The following is a 23,613-nucleotide window of genomic DNA, read 5'->3' on the forward strand; positions in this document are numbered from 1 at the left end:
AATTCTGTTTCTGTCATGACAAGTTGCTTGCTTTTATCCTTTGGGAAGGACCAGTTAAAAGCATACTCAGCCTAGCTGGTTAAGGTTTCCTGCATCGCCTAGTAAACACTTTTTGGCATCAAGTAACAATATTTCATTTTCCCTGACCTAAGCTCTTTTTCCAACCCCTCTGTAGCCTGGAAGAAAAAGGGTTCTCCTGATCAGCACAGGGGGAAGAGAACAAATGAGTATGATGAGTTTTGCAAAGTGCTTCAGGCAAAGCTCTGAGCCTGGCACTTAACTCGTGTATTCTGATTGCATTCGCCTCCCCAAGGTGTGTGGGCTGTGCAGTGAACCTTCTTTACCTATTTGGGTTGAGGTATTTGTGCTTGAGCTTGCAAAATGTTACTCAGCAGGAGATGGGGGAAAAGAGGGTAGGCTCCTCAGGGTAAAAGGTTTGGAAGTAACTACAATTCCAAAAAAGCATCAAGAAACAAAAAAGCAGTGTCATAATGATTCACTCCCAAGACAGGGTTCATGTTTAATGGAAGGATCCACATGTACAGATTGACTCTTGAAGATTTTAATTTTTATCATGATTGTTCTTTTTGATGTGGCCTTATACGGAGAAGGAGCCTTCATTTGTTTTAGAAACTATAAACGAGCTTTCCCTATGATATGAGATCTGTTAATGCTACAGGAAATAAAGCTTTTGTTACAATTTACAAATTAGGGACTCTGTCTGGTGTCCATTCAAGACATTGACAGTAAACTTACTGTAAAGAGGAGGGGCACTCTTCTAAGGAATCCTGGAGCTGATGGAGGGTTTTTTGCAGGCTATATGCTTTGCACTTTGCTTGCAGCTTCTGTCTTGGCTTGAACATTTCTGAGTGTCTCCCCCATATGGTTTCTCTGGTATCTGAACAGTCTGAGCACATGCACAGTTTGTCCTGCAGCTCTGGCACTTACAGGTGCCACGCAGAGAATCACTGTGATCTGCTTGACTGCTTTTATCACACTCAGAGGAAGCTCATTATCTCTGTGAATTCTGCCTCTGTCACATGCAGTCACAATCACTCAAAAGTTATTGGAAAGAGTGAAGACAAAGCAAGAGTTACATTTATAGACTGTGGTCTGGAGAATCTTGATTCTTTTGGACTTAAAATGGACTCTCACAGTTAAAATAACAGTAAAAAACTGCACTAAAGCTTTAACGGTGGACTTTACCTTCACATATTTAGAAACAAGAAACAGAGGGTTATTACTCTGATACAGCTTTAGAAAGATTCCAGATATGAAATACTCTTAGTGAATTTAGCCACCTTAAAAAGTGTTCTCTCTACTGTACAAAACTATTGAAAACTCAGTCACAAATTGAACTGCTTTTGAAAAAGGAAATGCAAATGAATAAGGAATTGCAAATGAAAAGGAAATAAAAAATATGTTTTCTTAGTTAGGAAAATAAGCAAGTAGTACTTTGGAAACCTCAAAATCAATCTGGGTGTTACATATAGCCTGGATTCTGAAACTACAGCATCCAGCTTTTTAGGAAAAAAAGGCAAAAAATGCTGAAAAATCACAAATCTGTGGCAACTGCAAGTTAAACTCCTGCTGCAGCACTGGGGGATTTCAAGTCAGTAATCTGTGTTCAACAAAGCCTGTATTTATATAGGAAAGCAAAGGCTTGTTATGGTCTTTTGGGATTGGTAGGGAAAATAATCCATTACGATGACATTACAGAGGGTGAACTGGCTCCAGGTGAAGCCCATTCCCGATTTTGCAAAATGGTTCCAATACTTAGTCTCGGTTGTTTTGACAACAGTCCTGTAGACCAACACTCATGACCAAAGCTGGGGAATCTGCGCTGGCAACTTCCAAGACAGCAGTTGGAAATCATCTGCCAGAATAGGTTTTAGTTTCTGTACAATTCCACAGGGTTAGTTGCTTTTTTTCTCTACTGATTTTTGATAGCCCCAACACCGAAGTGTTGATAAAACAAATAATAATAAATAATTCATAGTTATGAATGGATCTGACCACTTCAACATCCCCTGCTCTCCTCATATTTCTGTGCATAGATTCCTTAGGTTACCCAAGAAATGGAAATAATGGAAATACTCACATAATACAGATCAGTGTGGGTTATTCATAATATGCAAGGCTTTAAAGGAAACTTACTCAAGAGCTTCCTTCATCCTAATAGCTTTCTAAAAGCACTTGATAGTTCTTCCCTGTGGCTGGCTCTGATTTTGCATCGTGTGAGGATACAGGTTATTAGAGGACTAATTTTCAATGAGTGGTTCATGTGAATAGGTGAAAATATCTGATGTGTGGGTTAACTGTGCAAAAATAGTAGTCCTGCATTTCAAAACATTTAATACCCGGCATTTAAAATTCCGCTGGAGAATCAGTCTAATTCTGCTGCCATTTGAATCAATAGGAAAATTCACTGATTAGCCTCTTCCTGTGTTCAGTAAAGCTGCTTACCTTTATTTTTGAGTCACTCATGCAGTGTGCTGTCAGCAGAGATTTTAGAAAAGCTGAGCACTTCCAGCTGTTGATGGAATTCAGTTAAAATACTGGTGACAAGTAAAGGCCTGACTCAGTCCTGTCTCACTGCCACTGATAGCCCTATCCAAGGTATTCTGTCCTGCATTCCCTCCTGCCCATATTAGCATCAAGCAGCAGCACAGATGGGACAGCTCAGACCAAGGGCTGACTTCAGGCAATGAGCTATGTGAAAAATTCCCCCAGGAAAAAAGTACAAAGCAGAGAAAATGTAGTCAAACAGCCAGGCACAACAATAAAATTATTTCCTTACTGTCTAGCTAATAATTTTGTGCGCTTTTTTTTCATATAATTAACTAGGCTGGGGCAAATAGATCAAGTGCTGGAATAAATGGAAAAACTTGCACACATGACCTAGTGGGCACGGGGTGAGATCAAACACCAGGCTGAAGTCAGGACTAGGAGAGGAAGCAAGGCTTCTCACAAAGGAGACTTCCATGCGCAAAATGAGCCATGGAACGGGCGCCCAAATGAGTCAACATTTTTAGGATGTAAGTCAGCGCTCTTATAAAATAATTTTATTCATTAGTGTCATTCTTTTTAACTACATGGGCAGCAGAAATTTGAAATGCTGCCAAGTCTGACTCAAAATTAATTTGGGTTTGTGCTTATGTGGAAGAGAATAGGCCTTTTGTCCATAATTCCATATAAGCTCCATAGGATGACCCTGCATTGCACAGGATGTAGCTGAACAGCCGATAATTGATGAGGTTTCCATTAACACATAACACAGTGGGCACAGTAATGAGATCACAGGAAAAGCTTTTTTAAAGTGTTAAGTAATTTCTTATACAAGGGGCTGAGTTCATATTATAAGGGAATAAGGAACCTGTTTTCCTGGAACAAGGCAATAAGAAACTTGATTTCCTGGAGGACTTCAATACATAGGTGTCTATGTGCTCAACACTGGGTTCCACAGACACGATGATGTAACTGCAGTTAAAACAGAAAGGTTTAAAAGTGGGGACCAGTTTCTGTTGCATGTGTAAAGCAGGTGACAGGAGTACCAGGTGGAATACCTTGGAGCACTGCAGACAGGATGTGTCCGTGGTGTTGCTACTGTTTCAGCAACACCCAGGAACGTGCAACTGGCACAGCATATGGGCCTGTTCATGCACTCCCAGTGCTGTGGGGTTTGAGCCTTGTTTGATATTGCTTCCCTGAGCAACCTCCAAGCACTCCTTCTGCTCCTCTCACACAAGGAGCGTTCAGCAGATCCCAAGTGTGCGGTGCCATGTGGCAGAGTGGGGAATGAGACTGGAGTGTGAGAGCAGGAGAGCCCCAGCCTGTCTGTAGAAATACAGCGGAGGTGCTGCTTTAGCTCCTGATGCTCAATATGGGAAGTAAAGGCAGCATCCCATATGTTGCAGTCTGTTAACTGGGTGAAAGGGGAGGCTGTGTAGCCAGCCTATAAATAAGTATATTTAAAGAGGCAAGAATATGCCAAGGAGGATATTTTTAAGAAATGGTATAGAAAATCACATTTGTTAACAAACAAGCTTAGTGGAGTTTTGCTAAGAAATGGAACTTCAGTTCCAAACTGGACTACCCTGAGTCTCTGTGGGATCTGGTGAGTGAGTCAGTCTTTTAAGGGACACAAAATGTGAAAAAAAAAAGATAAATTCATCATAAAACATACATTTGGACTCTTTTTCATATGGAAGGTGGCCTTGCAAATGAGTCAACATTAGGTAAGCCTGCCACAGAGCAGGATTAAGTCTTATTTATACAAAACATCCCCTGTCATTGACGACAAGTGGTTCACAGAGCTGAGATATATGACCTTCTACAATTTCCTCTGACATTCATGTGTAGAAGGTTCCCTGAGGTAAACAGTGCTTTAGAAATGTACTTGTTTAAATAAGATCTTCTCTCACAAACAATCCAGGTAGTTCCCTCCAATGATTTATGTCTCGAATGGTAGCATTTGTCTTCTCTTTGCTCAGAGAGAAATTTCTCAAAACATTTCTTAATAATACCTGTTTCAGAATTCTGCATTTCATTATTGTGAAGTGTAAGTGCAGTGAAAATCCCAAACCACAGAAAGTGAGGCAGGCAGGGTTAGTTTGTGTTTTTGTCTTTCACCTCACCCAAGTCCCACCTTCCCATTAGCAGCAGTGCAATGAGTCATTTGTGCTATTTGCTACACTACCTCCAACAGCAACACACACAGAGTCTGTAAAGACTTTTTTTCTGCAGACTTTCAGAGGGATGCAGGAATTGATTTAGTGCTGAGCTATATATATGCAATGATCCTTGGTCAACGTTAGCCAAATTTAATCCTATCTATTTTATATAAATTTGTTTTCTGAGAAAGACGGAGGCTTCATTCTCTCTTCATTCTCTTCTCTCATAATAGTTTTGGATAAGAATATTATTTTTTCAAAGGAACATATATTCTCATACTTACTGAAGGGAAAGCCAAAAAAATAGTTTATACTTACTTGACTCAGGGAGACTGGGATCTATTGGTTTGTATTGAAAGCATGAGGACTAATTTCAAATTGCCTTTTGTTTTACTTGAATTATTTGAGACGTGTAACTGTTAAGGAGGGGAATATATTCATGAGTATTTATAATCCATGGTCTCTTGGCTGTATAGGTTAATAATTTCATTGAAACCAGTGAATCTTCACATGTTAGTGAGAAGATATTGTGCATTGTGAATACATGCCTTAGTTTGTCCATATTGGTACCATTCAAAAAATATAGATCCCAGTAGTTCCTAGATTCCTTTCACAATATGCAGAGCTGCAGCAATCATTTCACACTGATTGCTATAAAGTGCTGCACAAAGATATACTTGATATTTGTGCCTCCTTTCAACAATGTAGTTGAAATTTTGCAATGCAGACACATATGCTTTAAAATAAATAAGGTGGGGATCCTGTGTACAGTTTTGAGGAGTTTCTGTACCAGGTGGGATCAGTTATCTTTGCACTATTGAATTATATCTCCTGTAGTTAGATCAGCACTGGCATTGTGCAGACCTGTGACAGACACTGGCACTTAGATTGCCTTCATTCCCACAGAATGGGACGGGTGACAGATGACAAGGGTGCAAAGCAAGAAAGTTCCACTGCTGGAACTACTGGCAAAACAAAGAGCTTTCTTATAATCATCATTATTGGCTAAACCCTCCCTTATTCATCTTCACTTCTGACTTTCTTATCTCCTCAGATCCCTCTTGTCCTATTATTGTGATTTCCCCATTGCTATTTCCTTATTAGTCTAATGGCTCTGTGGAATTACACGTTCCAACTTACTGGTTTCATACTTAGCCATCTTGGCTGACGTAATGATATGTCAAGTAAAAGGAAAAATTAAAATTAAGCCCATTGGATTATGAAGAACACAATTTTTTCTATAGGTACAGCTATACAAAACATAGATAGTGACTTCTGCTTTCATATTGATCTGCTTAGCACTCCATTTATTTTTTGAATAAGCACTGTATTACACTACACTCTACTTATTTTACTTTAAACCTTTCAACATTGTTGTTTTACACAATACCTCCTGATGGTAAATCATGAAATTCTACCAGACCAAATGTCCAGTTGCCTGAAGTAGAAGTACTGCTAACTTTATAAATTGTAAAATTTCAAACCTCTCCTTGCTTTATTATGATTATTACTCTGTTTTGAAACCAGGTCTCAGAATGTGGCTATTAGTTTCAGCAGAGCCTTTATTTAGCCCTTAGAAATCAAGTAAGTAACTTGTGCTGGGAGCTGTAGGAGGTGAACTTGCAATTTGAGTCTTAGGCTCATAGAACACCATATTGGAAAGGACCTCAAGGACCATCTGACCCAAACTTTCTTGGCAAAAGCACAACCTAGACAGGATGGTTCAGCACTCTTAAAAGTGTCCAACGTTGGGGAATCCACACTTCCCTGGGGAAAATACTTCAATGATGTGTAGTCCATGTGTCCTCTTTTTTTTTTTCTGTATATGTGGGCTTTTCTTCCTGAATTTCTCTCTGAATTTCCAAGGATCCAGGAAAAGTGAAAAACTCCTTTCTCTAAGATTTCACTACAAGCCATATTCTGGAGTAACAAGAAGATAAACAATAAATTCAGGGCCATATTTAAAAATATTTAAAATATTTTGTACAAATAACACGCTGATGGAAAATACCCCATTTAGTTAGCTGTGGAGGTAACCAGGAGACACTAAATAATACTGAAAACTAAAGTACTGAGTACGTCAGGCAATACATAAAGATGAATTTTCTGGAATACAGAGACATCAGACATAGGAGGTTTTCAGTGTACCAAGCTGCCATATCCTGTCACATTCTGTACAGTATCATTCAGTCTCCTTTACTGCCAGTCAGCACAAACAAAGCAGCTGAGACAGAGCATGTGTACAAGTACCCCAACTAAACATAAAATGAATGGGCTTGTTTTGCAAGCATGAGGGGACACAGGGTATGGCTGGAAGATAAAACGGGCAGTGTAATTTTAATGCATTCTGTGAAAAACATAGGGAAAGCAGGGAAGTGATACATAATATTTTCTGATCTTGGTGCTTGTAGAGTTAAGTCTGTAAGTCAGTGAACACTGAGATATATAGAAATATGGTTCTCTGTTATTCAAAGCATTACCAATTCCCACTTTAGTGCTTTGGTTTGTAACAGTAAAGCCAGGAGACAGAGATGTCATGTCATTAGATCTGTACTGCCCTTGAGTGGATCAAATTCAGCTCAGCGGTAGAACAAATAATAACACTGAATCGTATAATTACTAGATATTTACTCCTGCCTCACTAAGGGGTCAGTGTCTAAGTGAAAAGGAGTCAATACAAGGCTAGATGCAATGCAACATAAAGCTGCACTCCACCCTCTCTTCACCCGCTGTATTTTAAGGCATACACACAGACATTTCTGTTGAAAAGCATTCTCTGAATGTGGTGAGCAGCCTGTTGCCCGGTCTCCAAATGAAGTGAGACTTGAGGGAAGAAATGTAAAAAGGCCAAGTCTTATCTTTTGCAATACAAATTAACAACTGAATTTGTAGATTAGAATAAACTAGATCAGACTGTTATATGGTCCAGCTGCCTGAGTACCTCAGGGCAGACCAAAGGTTAAAGGCTTTTGTTAAGGACATTGTCCAAACACCTCTAAAACACCGACAGGTTGCCTGGGGCATTGATCCCCTCTCCAGGGAGCCTGCTCAGTGTTTGACCACCCTCTCCTAAAGAAATGCTTCCTAAAGTCAAGTCTGAATAGCTGTAAACAGGATATCTTGAATTAAGAATATAGACTATAATTTTGGTAGTTTGTGACATTTCTAGAACAAAACATATTAATCAGAATAATTTTTAAAAGCAGAAATTATTACTATTCCTAGCAGTTAAGCAAATCCAGTGCAAGGTCTTAAAACCCTCTCTTCACCCATCCACATTTTTCAGGTAAAGTTCTGTTCAAAATGCTTCTCTAATTCTGCTCCAATCCTGCTGGTTTTCTTTCAGCAATGTTGGATACTGCTTGTGAGGAGGCCAGAAAAATGTTTAGTTCAGGCCATTAAATAAGTTTCTTCCATGTAGGGGACTTAGAAATAGTTTATCATTTTTAAACTTTTGTGTGCAAGTCACTTATTCTTGCTGACAAAGTAGAATGAAATATGGTGCCACTCAAAAGCAAAGGAGTTACAGAATCTCTGAAAATTCCTGTCAATGATCACATCCAGGTATGATCACTTGGTGCAGGGGCAGCAGCTCCAACATCAAGGCTCTGTGTCCATCACAAAGGACATGTCCGAGGCTGGATCAAGTGGCAGTGCAACTTGATCTAGATGAAGTGTGAAATCGCAGCACATGCTGGGCAAATTATCCCCAGCCAGCAGCAGGGTGTTTATGGAGGCTCTGTTTTGGCTGGATGCTTGTGGGCTTACTAAGGACAGGCAGTGCTCTCCTGATAGACACTCTGCTGCTACTCAGGTCCTTCCAATCGATTTTTAGACTAAATTGGAGCTGCTACAGTGAGCTTGTGCAGACTCGTGGGTGTGGTGTTTTTGCAGTAGGCTCATTAATTGGGATTTGCCTTCTCGTGGGGACACAGGCTAAGGCAGGGGTACAAAATCAAGAGCAGCCGTGGTCACTGGGTGTTGGGATAGTGTCACTTGTTCAAAATAGGCTCCAATATTGAGGTAACAATTTATAAAGACATTGCTAAAGAGGTAGATCTAGGTACTTCATTGAAAGCATGGGGGAAAGGGACATTAAATAAGAGCGTGATGTTAGTCTATGCTAATATCTTTTTTCTGTTATAAAAGGTTCTTATATTTTATGTTTTTCTAGTCATCCTTTTTGAGTTGAGACCAACTTTCTCATTTCGTCTATTTGATCCATTTGGTGCTTTTAGTTTATTAATTTATTTAGCATCTAATAGGGCAGAATGTGATGTGAAGAACAATTAAAATGAGAGAACGGTGCTAAATCAAGCCGTTTGTGACTAATGCTCTGTAACTTTTACAATAGTTTCTACTGACACAAAATAAGTAGCAGTTTTTTGCTAAATGCACTAGTCTAGACTTGAATATGTCAGTGTAACACAATTCCCAAATGGGTGAGAATTTGTGTCATTATTTGTTAGTGTTTTATAAATACTTTGTAATGCTGTAAGTGGTAAAGCAAAGTGGCAGAGAACATCTGCTTATTGCACAGCCACCTGACACTGGAAGTAGATACAGTAGGCTGGAGGACAGTCTTTGAATTGAAACTTATTGCAACAATAGAAAGAACTAAAAAGATTAAATGCGTGTCAGAAAAGAGAAGTGAAAAGTAATGTACTCAGGGATAATCAGCTAAATAAAAATAGGATGTGGAAACAATTGGCTTCATAAATATGAAGGAAAAAGTCTGGATAATGGATCAGAGTTGATAGCAGTTCCACAAACTCCTTAGTCACCATTAGACCAGTGAGAATTCTGTCTGATACTTACTTTAACTGACGAAGCATGCACAGAGAAGCAGAAAGGCATGGAGCATTCTGCAAAAATACAACTTTTTTGTTTTGAAAGAGTGCATGTATACAGGAGAACATCTTCATAGCCATTAATGTTTGTAAAGATCAGCTCATCTTAGCAACCAGTTCTAAAAATGGAGTGCAGGCTCCCACAAACCTCATCAGATCACATCCAGGAGGAAGTGATTTTGTTACTGTGCAGAGGCTTCTACTGTATTCATTACAGCCAACAATATCAAAGCAGTGCTCAGTAGTACAAGACAGCTACTGAGCATTTCTTTCCCCATAACATTTCCATGGATAGGACAGTATAACTAGTAATGTATTCCCTAAGGAAATAAAAAAACCCCAACTTTTGGTATTGTAGGGCTTTGGATCAAATAGATGAAATTTCAAAAGCTCTCTCATCTTTCTAGGATATTGTATCACTGAGAAATGTGATAGCTGCAAATGGTTTCTTTTTGTATTAGTCTGGACTTCTTTCATTTCCTTCTCTTCATGCATCTTTCTCAGTTTTCAGTGTGACCTTGTGACCTGCATAATGTCATTGTCATGTACACAATATAAAAAAAGAATATTCACACATTCAAGAAAAGGAGAATAACATCTTGTATCAGTAAAGTGTGTCATTATCTGGCACTCAGAAACCAGCAGAGGAACAGCATGCTGTGTGTAGCAGTGACCTGAGTGTCACTTGTCAGCTCTTGCTGCCCACATCGCTGGGTCTGGCAATTAGGGGAAGAACTGGTCTGTGTCAGGAGAGCAAACATCAGCATTAATTATAACTGTGGGATAATTTGTAATGTTTCTTTATTCTTTTGTTAAGTTTCCTTTTGTGAGACGGTGGGGACTGACATTTATTGCAGGCCTTTATTTCTTTCCATCTTTATTCTTCACTGCATTCTGAATAGTTCTCAGAAAGCATGAAATATGGATTAGATACATTCCCAGACAGATAGTACGAGGTGAGGGGAGACAGGAGGAAGCGGGAAAGACACCGAAAATCAGATGAAAAGTTTCAAAGATTCTCTTCCTCATAGCGGAAGTTTCTAAAGGATCAGAAGATTAAGCAAAACATGAAGGTTAACCTACGAATAACCACTCTGGATACTGGAATTAGATATAAAGGATGTACTTTAGAAAAACGGACCAGGTGCTGAAGTGGTCACAGATGTGACACGGCCTGAGCCGGGTGTCGCCTCAGAGGTGGTCCATGCCCTGCGGCGCCTGAGTGAACGTGAACCTGACATCTACACCTGAACATCGCCGGCATCCCTCGGGAACGGGCGGTGCGCTGGCGCCGGGATTTCCCTGCGGATCTGTGCCCTGCAGTGCCTGAGTGAACGTGAACCTGACATCTACACCTGACCATCGCCAGCATCCCTCGGGAACGGGCGGTGGATGCTGGCACCGGGATTTCCCTGCGGGAACTGACGGAAGTGACGCGCGGCCGGGAAGTGACGGCGGCGGCGGCGGCAGCGCGGGGCCGGTGCGGGCCATGAACAGCCGCCTGCAGGAGATCCGCGAGCGGCAGAAGCTCCGCCGCCAGCTCCTGGCGCAGCAGGTACGGCCGGGAGCAGCCGAGGCACCGGGGCGCTGCGGGGCGGGGGACCGGGCTGGCCGCGGAGTGACTTTGTGTTTGCCGCTGTGCAGCTGGGGGCCGAGAACGCGGACAGCATCGGTGCCGTGCTCAACAGCAAGGATGAGCAGCGGGAGATCGCGGAAACCAGGGAGACCTGCAGGTCGGTATGGGAGGGCGGTGGCTGTGCGGAACTGGGGGCTCCATAGGAGAACAGGCCCGGCAAGTGCCATGGGATCGCACTCGGTAAAAGGAAACTCAGTAATTAGTCAAATCAGAGCCGCGACTAAGGCGAGTGGGGTCTGGTTATTCCCTTCTAAGAGCAGGTTGGAAATGCAGGCTGACTTGTTTCTGCTGTGAAAAAGCTACTGTGTAAGAAAACTGAGATCTGAGTTTAGAATGGGCCGTCTGCTTGGGTCCCTGAGCCTTCGTGCTTCTGCTAAGCACAGTTCAGGACAGTTCAGTTTGAAAGTTCTCATGAAACTACAGATATGTCTAGGACAGAGCATCTAGTGCTTATCATCTACTGCTTATCATCTACTGCTTATCAAATCAAGTCTACTGCTTATCTTCCCCTCCAAGTTGTGTCTTCCTCCTTGATTTTTTCCCCTGCTTTTGCAACATCTGTCAGGTTAGTTTTGGCCTGTTTTGGTCCTGCACCAGATGTAATCCCAGTCCATTTTCTTGTAGTCACTAAATATCCCAATATTTTTTTCCACTTCAATTTCATTTCCTTTGATGGTATCTCCATTCCAGAGTGTTCATAAGTCCTTCTTTTCTGTTTCGGCCTTCAACAGTGAAATGAAATTTAAGGGGAATTTTGGCAAGCTTTGGTCCATGTCCCTGCACTTGTTGGCATACAGGCCTTTTCATGGCTTTTGACTTTGGCAAGGACTTTTTTTTTAAGTATCCATGCCATGTCCCTGATATCTTCCCTCCCAGGTTGTGTCTTCCTCCTTGGTTTTTTCCCCTGCTTTTGCAACATCTGTCTGAACAGGCTTAATTTTGTAAACAAACTGCTTTGGGGTAAAACAAGGTGTACCTTTTAGAACAGAAAAATGAGAAATGGAAGGGAATGAGTTTAATTCTGTAGATATACTGCATTGGTTAAAATAAGCTGTACTTTTGAGAGCAGAAAAATGAGAAAGGCAAGGGAATTACTCTTTTCAAGGGTTCTATTCTTAATAAGTTGTGCTGAACTCATACTGAGAGAGGAATAGCTTTTCATGTATGATGTTTTGAAATAGTTTCAAATTTATAACATGCAGACAAGGGATATTATCAAAGATTCCTGAACACTTTTCTTTGGAGACAGAAAATTTCTTATGAGGATTTTTGGCTCTTCATAGGGCTGCTTATGATACTTCTGCACCAAATGCAAAACGTAAATATCCAGATGAGGGAGAAGCTGATGAGGAAGAGATTGAAGAATATAAGGTAAGAAAAAGAGGAAATAGTTACTTTTCTTTGGTGTTGTGTCCCTGAGGTACTTAGAAAATTAATGTGTATATAGAAATAAATGTGATGTGTATACATCCTTTAATATGTATGTTCTACAGTGGCATCTCCCTTGATGCCTTCCACTGCAGAAGTGTAAGAGAGAGGACATAGATGCTACATTCTTCACCTCAGGTGTGCATTGAACTGTGCACTCACCAAACCCCAATGTGTGGAGGCTTAATTAGTGCTGCTCCTAGGAGGAGGCAGGCCTAGGAGTCAGTGCCCAGGGAACCAGCACTGAGCTATACCTGACTGTGGGAGGAAGCAGTAAAATACGTGTGTGTGTGCTTGGGGAAACACAGAAAGAATCTTGACTAGAATTGCATTGTGTCAAAAGAAAAGTTGTGCTGTTAGCAGCAGACACAGGCCATGGGATGAGACAAGGGAGGCTCAGAGTGTCTCCTGGCCCATCTGTGCAGTGCCAAGGAATGCAGTTCTGGATGAGTGGAAGAAACAAGGGATCCTGAGGGAATTGGAAGTAAGAGTCTTGGTTCAGGATGTTCTTTTAAGTATCCAAAATGTCCAGGAAGAGTAAGGTTAAAAAAGACAAACCAAAATGCCTCCGTGGTCATTGAAGTGTCAAACTCTTATGCCCTTCACTTTTCAAATGCTCCTCCCAAAGCTATGTGACATCTTTCTCTTCATGTGATGTTTTGGCCAAGATAAGAGACAGAAAGAGCTTAAATAAAGGCATGATAACGACACAGCTGTCTTTATGATTTGGTTTGGGATCTGGTTGCAGTGTATGTTCTCCCTTTTTTCCATGTCCTAATAACCTTGTTTCTGTGGTTAAATTAAATCAATGTCAGTGTATTTATGAAATAGTTCAGTGTCTGCTATTCTCTTGGATTAAATAGTAATTTTTTTAATACAAAGCCTTCATCATGTTACATTTCTGTACAGGTTTGTAGATCTTCCTGTGATAGTGTCTACCTTTTATCTTACTAAACCAAAAAGTTAATGTATGACAGAATGGTTTTTGATGGTTGATTTTGAAAGTCTCTCTGTGAAGGGGCAGACATTATTTTTAACATGATAAGTGTTAGTCTGTGTATCTTGTTTAGTAAAGAAATTGTCACCATGATGCAGACAGCTGTTTGAGAAGCAGTGTTTTTATTCTTGCATTAGTGATCAGTTAATATCAATTAATTTTACTTCTTCACCAAGTACATGGTAAAGAACTAAATTTTTATTACCTATAAAGTATATGTGGATAAGTTACTTGGGTTGGCAAAGTACATGAATCTTATCATTAAGATTTTCTTAATCATTGTGGAGAAGACTTACCCTGAGGTGAGCTGTAACTACTTGCAAGTGGCCAGACTTTTTCTATATCGTTGAAATGGAAGAATATTTTAATAACAATAGCTGAGACAAAATTCAGTTGAGCAGATGAACAGACTTAAGAAACTTGAAACCCCAGAGTAGAACATCTATTGTGGAGTCATCAGCTGTTTCCTGCAGGCATTGCTAATTCTCTATTGGCAAGGAGATAAGAACAGTAAAATTCCATCTGCATTTTCCTGAGCTCTCTGAGCCTACTTAAATTTAGTCTTCTAATATGAACTCTTACAAAAATCTGCATCCTTAAGGTGTCAAGCCCTATTGTATTGTGTTTAATGCAACTTAGACAAAAGCAGTAATAGACTTAACTAGAACTGTTGTGGACAAGTTTTGTAAGTTTGCCAGTTTTGTTTGGAAAATCAGAGGTATTTCTGATGTGAAGGGACTTGTGTCTATACCCCTGACTTGCAGTGTTGGGTTCTATGTGATGGGATCAGGAAAGTCTTCTGAAATTATTTAAACTTTTTGTGCCCTGGCTTCACATTTGGTGGAAGTGAGTGTACCCTCAAACCTGTGTGAGAGCAGTTTCTAAGATAAAAGGTGAAGTATTTTACTTTTCTCAGCCATGTAGGAACATCTGATGCAAAAAAAAAAAACAAAAAAGCAATGTGTTTTAATTTTGGTGGGTTTTTTAATTTCTGTGTGTCTGGTTTTGGCTTTTTCATAGAATAAGTGTGAATTTATAGTGGTGATTCTTCTTAAGACTCGAGCTGATGTGAGAGCAAAGGGCAGCACTGACTCCAGTCTGGCAGCTTGACTCTGGTCTTGGAGACTGGCTCTGCCTTGCCAGCCTTGGGAGATGGGTGATAGGGAAGAGATGCCCTATTGGAAAAAGGAATCATGGATATTTAAAGTCAGAAAGTTCAGTTGTGGTTTTGGAGAGCTCCTAAAATACTCCTTTCTTGTGGAATTGTAACAGTTGTCCCAGGGTTAGCTGAGCTCCCTGGTGTGTATTTGGGATTAGAGTCTGCTGCCACTGTGAGGCCCTTCTGGGAGCTGTGAGTGCTGCTCCACCTGCTGCCTTCCCCAGGTGATTTGGCTCCATTGTTTGAACCTGTCTGAGTGTCTGGTGTGTGGAGTACAAAACCACTTGTGGTTCTGTTTTGCTGTCAGCCAGCCTAATTTGAGACTGCCCCGTTCTACTTGGTTGGTGTAAGCAGAGGCCTGCAGGCTTGGGATGCTTCCATGCCATTGTTGTGGAGGCTGAAGAAAGCTTACTTGGTTGAATCATGGTTCCATATATCTCCAGTCATTTGAAACAAGCTATGTTTGAATATTGTGGGGCGCTCCTGTCTCCCTAACTCAGCAGCTCTATAGCAGATGCTTTGGAAAACACAGATAATTAATGTACAAGAACCTAGTATCTTGTGTTACTGCGGGTGTCATTCTGTCTCTGCTGTGACTGTGTCCTTTCCCTCTGAAAGTTGGTGGTGTGGGCTTTTGTTTGTGGTCACAAGACTCTTTTTAAACTGCTTACAAAGGCATAAAAGAGAGCTGGGATCACTCGGGTATCTAACGGGTACTTATCATCAAAAGGACAAGATTTAGAGAGAGATGAAAGAGGGAAACAGGTGTAACTTAGGATGGCATAAGCAGTTTTTAGTAAAATTCAAGCTTTCAGCTTTTTTTTTGACCTGAATAACACTTGCTGCTGCTTTGCTGCTTGTCTGTACATTTCTTTTCCTTGCAAACACTCTTGCTGTTTCTGATTGTAATCTTTTTTTTTATCTGGTTAGACAAGCAAAAAGACGGTGTTTCTCTAAGTTCATCACCTGAATGGGGAAGGGGAAGCTGTGACCTGTTTATCCCATCAAGCATTTCGGAAGTCAGTCCAAAGCTCCACCTTGGAAATAACAGAAGTTTACTTGAAGATTTCAACATTTAGAGGGATCAAAATTGGGAGGGACAACACTTAATTTTTTATTCTGCATTCAGACAGCTTATGTAGCATAGGGTAAATACAGCTGTGATAATATGGCAGATGTTATCAATTTAGTAGTTCTTCAGTTGTACTTCTGTGTTCTATAAATTTATATACTGGGTTGATCCAGGATCAGTGGGAAGGCAGTGATGTGAAGTGAGTCTCTCTTGAGTTTCTGTTCTCTCTGAGTTCTGTGTTGAATGTTCAGAGTATGTCAGTGTAACAGATCTCTGAGTCCCAGAAACTGTTGAATGAACAGTTATTGTCTTTCTAGATCGTTTTAATGTAAATTCTGGGGCTATAGAAGAGTAAGTTATATTTAAGGGCAGTCCAGATGCAATACTGACTTGTACCATGAGCTGTTTCTTCGAAGTGTAGACTTTGCTAAGACTGGGAAATAAGAGTTGACTGTCTGGATATAAATGCTCAGAAGTTCTGCTGCAGAATAACATCGACAAAATCTATACTTTCAGTCCAAAGAATAAAAGTTTTGTAGGACAAAAATGTAAAGCACTGTCAGGGGCTGCAATTGAAGGGGTTTTTACTTTTTTCTTCTTTCCCAGTAACACTCTCCTTGTTAGTGAGAGAGGTGCAGACCTTTTGGGGAATAGGTAATTTTTTTTCCCCACTTGAACAGTGGAGCTGGATCTGCTGTTGTACAGTCCACTTCTCCTTATGATCTGCTTCTTAAGCAAAGGACAGAAATAGCTTGATCTTGTGTGCATACTTGTAATGCCTGCTTCATTTCCAAGGATGAAGTAGAGCTGCAGCAAGATGAAGAAAACCTGCCCTATGAAGAAGAGATTTACAAAGATTCCAGTACCTTTCTTAAGGTGAGCTGCTTTTGCAATTGGAAGTGTAGTCAAAGCTGGTTTAGTTGTCTTAAACTGTTTCTGCAACGGATGGGATCTGAAATACAGCTTTAAAGGCTGAAGTAGTGGCTTGGAACTCACAGGTACAGAAGTTGCCTGTGACAGTTCTGACTATAACTGGTGTTAGCATTATTCTGAGGCACCTCACAATGGGCTGCAGGAATGGTGGGCCTGGGTTGCAACTAAAAGGATGGTCTTGACCAGGGGAAATTATAAGGGCATGTTGAAAAGATAATCTGCTCCTTTCTCATTTATCAGACTAACATGTACAATGTGTCTGTGCACATCCACTTATCTCCTGTTGCTCTCACTGAACTTCTTCCTATTCTCCAGGGCACTCAGAGCTTAAATCCACACAACGATTACTGCCAGCACTTTGTGGATACAGGACACAGACCCCAGAACTTCATCAGAGATGTTGGTATGTCTCAGCCAGGAACTGTTTGAAGATGATTCATTTGATTCAACAGCACTTCTTTTTCCTCCCCTTTTGTAATTCCTTACAGTTTCTGAGAAGTGTAGATACACAAACTCTTCCTAGTTTTTTGTCTCAGTGTGCATACTATCAGTATAGGCATCTACATGAATGGTTTTATTTTCAGTTTCTTAGGAGGTCGTTATTGCCAAGGCTGTTCTTACCTTTAGTTTTACTTGAAGTATTTCACCAGGAAGATTTTTTTTCCAACCTAAGCTATTTTGATTCCAGAAAGTAGATGAGTTTAATTGGAGATCTTGAAACCCCCGGAGGTTTACAGTTCAGCTGTATACTGGGCTGTATTGCCTCTTAAGCATGTAAAGTATGGGAAATAATGACATTTAAGTCAGGAAGCAGTATGGCTAATGTTTCTCAGCTAAGTTAGGTAACTGCTGACAGCTCATTAGCATGCCCAGGTGTAGAGGACATTGCTTTTCAAGTTTACATGTATCCAGACATAACTTACTACTGAAATGATGCTGCACTGGGCCTGAACTTAAACTTGTTAAAACTAAGGCATGGTTTGGTCCTGTTTCCCAGAATAGGTACCTGGCATTTGGTTTTTAAAAGGAGCAGAACATCTCCCTCTGCAGTTTTATGCAACAGTTCTCTATATTTTATCAAGTGTAAGATTGCCAAGGCAAGAGGGTTGTGTTTTTAAATGGCAGCCCAAAGAGGTTTGATTTGCCTCCAGAGGCTTTTAGTTTAGTCTTCTCTGTTTTGTGAATGGTTCTGTGAAACACATCTGGGCTGTTTTGACTCAATTGGATCTTTATGCCAAAAGCCCTTGGCCTTCACAGTTATGTACTTGAGGCAGTTCTGCACTCTTCTTGGAAATGGAGAAACAGCAGCCCCTGTTGTGTGCCATGACTGCTGTGTAACGGATGGAGAAGGGACAGGACAAACAGGCAGGTGTTGGTGTGGAGATGAACAGGGAAGGGACAGGACAAACAGGCAGTCTTGGTGTGGAGATGAACAGGGAAGGGAGAGGACAAACAGGTGATGTTGGTGTGGAGATGAACAGGGAAGGGAGAGGAAAAACAGGTAGGTGTTGGTGTGGAGATGAACACAGAGCACAGGGCTGAGCTGTGTCAAGCTATACATTGGTGAGCACACGTTTTCCACATCATGATCACAACTCTGCTGAGGTGCTGCGTGTTAGTGCATGTAGCCCAACGAGAAACAAGCGGTTTTAAGAGAACACTCAGCTGTATCTTTTTGATGTTGCTGTTGGAAAAGTGGGAGACCTGTGGGTCTGCGTTTGGTTAGTTTGAGGGTTTTTGATTGAAAATTGTTTTGTGTCTGTTGCTTAGCTGCTGTTGCCCAGGGCTATTGGACAATGGTTGGAAGCAGCGCAGTAGTGGAAATTGGGAGAGCACAGCAGTAGCTTTAAGCTGTTACATATGCAGAAAAAAGGATGAAAATAACTTTTGGGTGTTCCATGCACAAGTGGCAAGAAATAATAAAGGTTAGGTACTGAGAACTTCACTTTTATCATTGCGTTCCTAGGATTGGGACTTAAGAAGTTTGAATTAAAATAACGAGAGAGATGAAGGGTTCGTGGGTCTGGGTGAAGTTCTTCCTCTCCAATTTATTAGTACCATTCCAGTTGTACTTTTAAATGAACATGAAGCCGAAGCCTTTTCAATCACTCCTACTTAAGCTGAAGTGATACTGCTTGGGAAGCAGGAATGGCACCCTGTTGGTCTATGCTGAACCTGCTGCTGGCAGTAGCAAACCCATTGTCTCTAAGTGAGAATGAAATATACTTCAAAGAATATTTTCCTTTTTACAACGTTTTCTGCAAAAGATCTAATGAGGGTTCTCTCCTTTGCATTCTGTGCACACGAAAGGTTGGAAAATTGACATCATAAAGCTAAATGTAGGAGCATGTGTTCAGATCTTCATGACTGCCAACACAGCACCAAATCTCAGTGTGAGGGTTGCCTCAGGGAACCTGGCACACCCCAGGTGCCACTTTGGAAACGGTCCAAAGATTACACTGTCAAAGATTACACAGACTATGCTGTGAATTAATATTAATTAGATCTTAATAGAAATTTAGAGATGGGGGAAAACCAAAATAGTTTCTGTCATCATCCTGGCACTTCCAGTTTGAATGAAAGGTTGTTCCTTCTGGTAACGGGAGTTGTGAATTCCTGATCAACTGTAGTGTTCTAGAGAAGATCAGAGCATAGACACTGCATCAGTAACAGCCCTCATTGGCTGGGTGAGGGCAGGAGGCTTTTGTCAAGTACTGCACGAAAACTGCTTTAAAGGGTTTGTTTTGTTCTAACAAAAATTAAAATGAGGCTAAGTATTAACATTTGGACCTATTTAGAATACTGGACAATGCTTAATTGATAGAGATTTACTCTGTTAAGTAGTTGTTAACTTCATGTTTTCTTCTTCTTAGGCTTAGCAGATAGGTTTGAAGAATATCCAAAACTTAGAGAGCTCATCAGATTGAAGGATGAGCTGATATCTAAATCTAACACTCCTCCCATGTAAGTGTTCTTGTGGAAAATGCCTTTCTTCTCCAGACCTGTTTGAAGTTAGCTGTCTGCTTTGCAAATCTCTATCTTCAGCACCTGCTTAGAATTTACATTTTCTCTTTCTGTTTGTGTATACAAATGAATCAATTGAAGCATAGAAGAATAAGATCACTCTGGTGTTGTTAGTTTAATCTAGATGTTTAATACTGTGTATAAACCAGATTTTCTTTCCAGTGTGTGATTATTTATAGTCTCTAAAGCTTTGATTTTTTAAGGCCAAATTGTCAACTGATTTGGCTGAAGGCTTTAATTTGGGAACTAAGAGAATATCATGTGATGGTGAATCTCACGTTATCATGTGGTTTATGATAACAAGAGCTTTAAAAAAAATTGCCTCAATATAACCTTAGCTTTTCTTGTAGCAGCTGGTTTTGTATAGTGTTCAGCTATTATCTCAGTGTCCATCAATCACCTGCTATTTTGGAGTTGAGGACAAAAATGTTTAGGCTGACTGAAAGTCATTTGTCCTTGTTTTTGCTAAATGTCAGACACAGCCCCAGTGTGCAGCATGTTACTCCAGGGATTCAGACCTCTCTGAACTTAACAACTTAAGCTTATGCTTATCACATGCAGTAGTCTTGATCTGTACCACAAAAATCCACATTATTTAATGATAGTCACATAAAACCCTATGAAATAGTTGTTTGAACAACTGAGTGCAAACTGTAAACTCAACCTGCTCTTTTAAGCTAGGCATGTATTTTGGTCATAAAGTACAAAAGTAGGAAAAGCAGTAATCAAATGCTGCCTTCCGACAGCGCCAAGTACATATGGCATCTTTTCCACACGCTGTTTGGGAAGGGGAAGGTGGTGGTCTATTGATCAGCTTTACTAAAATTAAAGGAATTTGGGGAGGGCAGTGTAATTTTTTCATAGTGGTAGAGCAGTGAGTGGTGTGCAGGTGTGAAGGAGAGTCATAAGAGTGTGTGTGAGCATGTATTTAATGGAATCAATAGCTGAGGGGAGGGTACAGGAATAGAGAAATACACGTATACTATATAAAAAGTAACAATGTTTCCAGTATTTAGAGTCTTTGGAATAATTCTAAAAATACGCCACTTTCCCAGTTAGCCAGGCAGTGAGTGTTTGCTTCTGAAATGTTTATGTTTCCTACTATTATAGTCCACAGGTGTACAGAAAGTGCAGTGAGTCTGCACTAGGTATTGTTGTACAGTCTGTGTGGACATCTCTTTCCTGCTTGCTAAGTTAGAAGCTTAAAAACTGTTTATTAAGACTACTTAAAAACGACAATGCAATAGCACCCAGCCATGATTAAGTGAGGATGTGTAATGGATCTCCTCTGGATTTAGAGCATTTGAGATGTACAACCCACCCAGGAGACCCTGCTCTTAACTGGCTGCACAGAAGTGCTGTGTGGAGTGTAGTCCACTGTTGCACCTTGTCTGATGCAGTCTGGCATCATCTGTTTAAACAGGTATTTGCAAGCAGACTTGGAAGCCTTTGATATTAGGGAACTGAAGTCCAAATTTGATGTGATTCTCCTGGAGCCACCATTGGAAGAATATTACCGAGAGACTGGCATCACTGCCAATGAAAAATGCTGGACCTGGGATGACGTAAGTACCTGTTTTGCTGTGAAGAACATTTCATAGATTTGTTTAAGCAAATAATTTCAGGGTTTAGTTTAGTAAATACAACTTTTTGTTCTCTCTGAGCCTGGCTGAAAACTTGAGCCTAGTAATAGTGGATTTTCTCTCTGCCCTTACCTTCACTGAGCTTTCTCTTTGATTTTTGGCTGTTGAAATACTGAATGTCCATTGAAAAGATTCCCGTGCTTCTTGAAATTCTTGAGATTATTAAGGCATGTTTTTTAATATGCTGGTCTTCTAGTAAAAAGTGCAGGTTCGTTTGCTTTACTGACATTCCTCCATTCTCCAAGTATTGATTGGGTAGGAAATTTTGATGGTCAAACTAGTAATAATCCCTAGAAACTTAACAAAATAGGTAAACCTCACTTGTGGAAGTCTTTCTCTTGTATTTATTCAAAAATTATGCCTGCCAGTGCTACCCAGGGAAAAAACATTCCACCCTAACAGAAAAACTAGAGTGTGGGAGGCAGGACTCATCTTCCTAGTGTGGAGTTACGTCCTCCTAGGATGGCCCCTCCTGCATTATTTTTATTTGGAATTGCATTGAATGAAGCTTGATTTGATGGGTTAGCAAGTTAGAGATGAATCCTTTCAATTTGTGATGACTAACAGATGCTTTGCATCCAAAGTTATTTCATCTTGAATGTTACTCATTTGCCATTGTTCTCATAAATTCTGGCTGCTTTTCCTGAAAGTGAAAATTGAGAGAATGCCTTTCCTATTTAGTGATAGGAATTAAGCTGAGATTTTTAGAATGTCTTCACGACCTTCGTGTGAGTACTTGCAGAGAGGAAAAGAAATAGAGTACTGTTGCTTCTGTATTAAACATTTTTGCTGCCAGTGGAATGATAAAACAAAGCAGAGATTTGAGGAGGAGGAGACCATGTGGATTGTGTTGACCTTTTAAGTCTAGAATTTCTGATACAGGTAGAATTTCTGTTTGTGATGGTTTCATCCCAGCCAGCAGCCCAGCCCTGGGTAGCCACTCACTCACTCCCCCACCAGTGGGATCAGGGGGAGAATTGGAATGGTAAAAGCTGGAAAACTCAAATCTTGAACCAAAGACAGTTTAATGAGAATGCAAAAGCCAAGCACACAAGCAAAGCAAAACAAGGAATTAGTTCCCTGCTTCCCTTGGGCGGCCCCCAGCTGTGCTTCCTGATGGTTTCTGTGACAATGCCTCAAGACTTAGTATTCTTCCTGATGCAACTGGTGATTTGTATTTAATTCAGAAATGGTTTTATTGCACTTACTGTTACTAGATCATGAAATTGGAAATAGAAGAAATTGCAGCCCCAAGGTCATTTGTGTTTCTGTGGTGCGGCTCGGGCGAGGGTCTGGATCTCGGCCGAGTGGTAAGATGTTGTTTTAATTCAATTTATCAGGGACAGGCTTAAGAGTTTATTTTTATCTTTGACTTTTCCCTGTATAGAATTCTCAGCCCTAACTACTGAGTGATGTTTTGTTACTGTGTTAGAGGATACGTGATTTTAAATGGCATTAACTGTTTCGATACTGTAAATGTCCAGCTAAGTCACTGACTATGTGAGGAAGCATAATTCCTTGGGGTTGTGGTTTGGATGTATGTGTGGTGACAGAGGAGCAGGTTCCAAGTTACAATTTTTTAACAGAAGTCTCTGTTAACAGTAGTTATCTGCCAGAAAACTGGCATGCTGTTCGTGCTAGAAGAAAGGTCCTACTGTTTCATAAATTGAGATACAACTGTCATCTTTCTGCATGCCAGGGAAACACTGCTGGTGTTGGGGATGCTGCACTAAAAATTCCCAATTGACTCCTGCAGTGCTTAGTTCAAGCAGTATTTTCAAGCAAACCAATTCCCAATTGGCTCCTGCAGTATTGAGTTCAAGCAGTGCTTTCCATGAAAACAATTGACAGACACCTGTTTAAGGGCAGCCTGTGATTACTGATCTCTTTGCTTTGGCTGGTTTCAGTCTGAAGTTGGCCAGATAGACTGGGTTTGGTCATAGACAGGTTTGTAGTAGCTGGACAGTCCTTGAATAAGAGAAGTCAAGGGCCTAAGTGAGTGTTCAGTTCAGGTCACTTGGTGTTTTTATGTAGTGTGAACTGGTTTATTTGTTTATAACATTTAGTGTCTGCGCAAATGGGGTTACAGAAGATGTGAAGACATTTGCTGGATTAAAACAAATAAGAACAACCCTGGCAAGACCAAGACTCTAGACCCCAAGGCTGTCTTCCAAAGAACCAAGGTAAAGGATTGGCTC

The 23,613-nt window shown here is 40.6% G+C and overlaps 1 protein-coding gene across 2 annotated transcripts in view; it reads left to right on the forward strand.

Moving 5' to 3' along the window:
- The window catches only part of METTL14 (methyltransferase like 14), a 43,350-nt gene that overhangs the window by 15,065 nt on the left and 4,672 nt on the right, over window positions 1-23,613 (forward strand). For both annotated transcript variants that reach the window (XM_030946963.1, XM_030946962.1), the window contains 9 exons: window positions 10,555-11,078; window positions 11,168-11,256; window positions 12,443-12,530; window positions 16,611-16,691; window positions 17,064-17,151; window positions 19,622-19,712; window positions 21,196-21,337; window positions 22,633-22,725; window positions 23,482-23,598. In XM_030946963.1, the coding sequence (XP_030802823.1) occupies window positions 11,013-11,078; window positions 11,168-11,256; window positions 12,443-12,530; window positions 16,611-16,691; window positions 17,064-17,151; window positions 19,622-19,712; window positions 21,196-21,337; window positions 22,633-22,725; window positions 23,482-23,598 (855 nt within the window). In that variant the 5' untranslated portion in view covers window positions 10,555-11,012. The remainder of the gene's footprint in view (window positions 1-10,554; window positions 11,079-11,167; window positions 11,257-12,442; window positions 12,531-16,610; window positions 16,692-17,063; window positions 17,152-19,621; window positions 19,713-21,195; window positions 21,338-22,632; window positions 22,726-23,481; window positions 23,599-23,613) is intronic.

Source organism: Camarhynchus parvulus, chromosome 4 (assembly GCF_901933205.1).
Source record: "Camarhynchus parvulus chromosome 4, STF_HiC, whole genome shotgun sequence".
Taxonomy (NCBI): domain Eukaryota; kingdom Metazoa; phylum Chordata; class Aves; order Passeriformes; family Thraupidae; genus Camarhynchus; species Camarhynchus parvulus.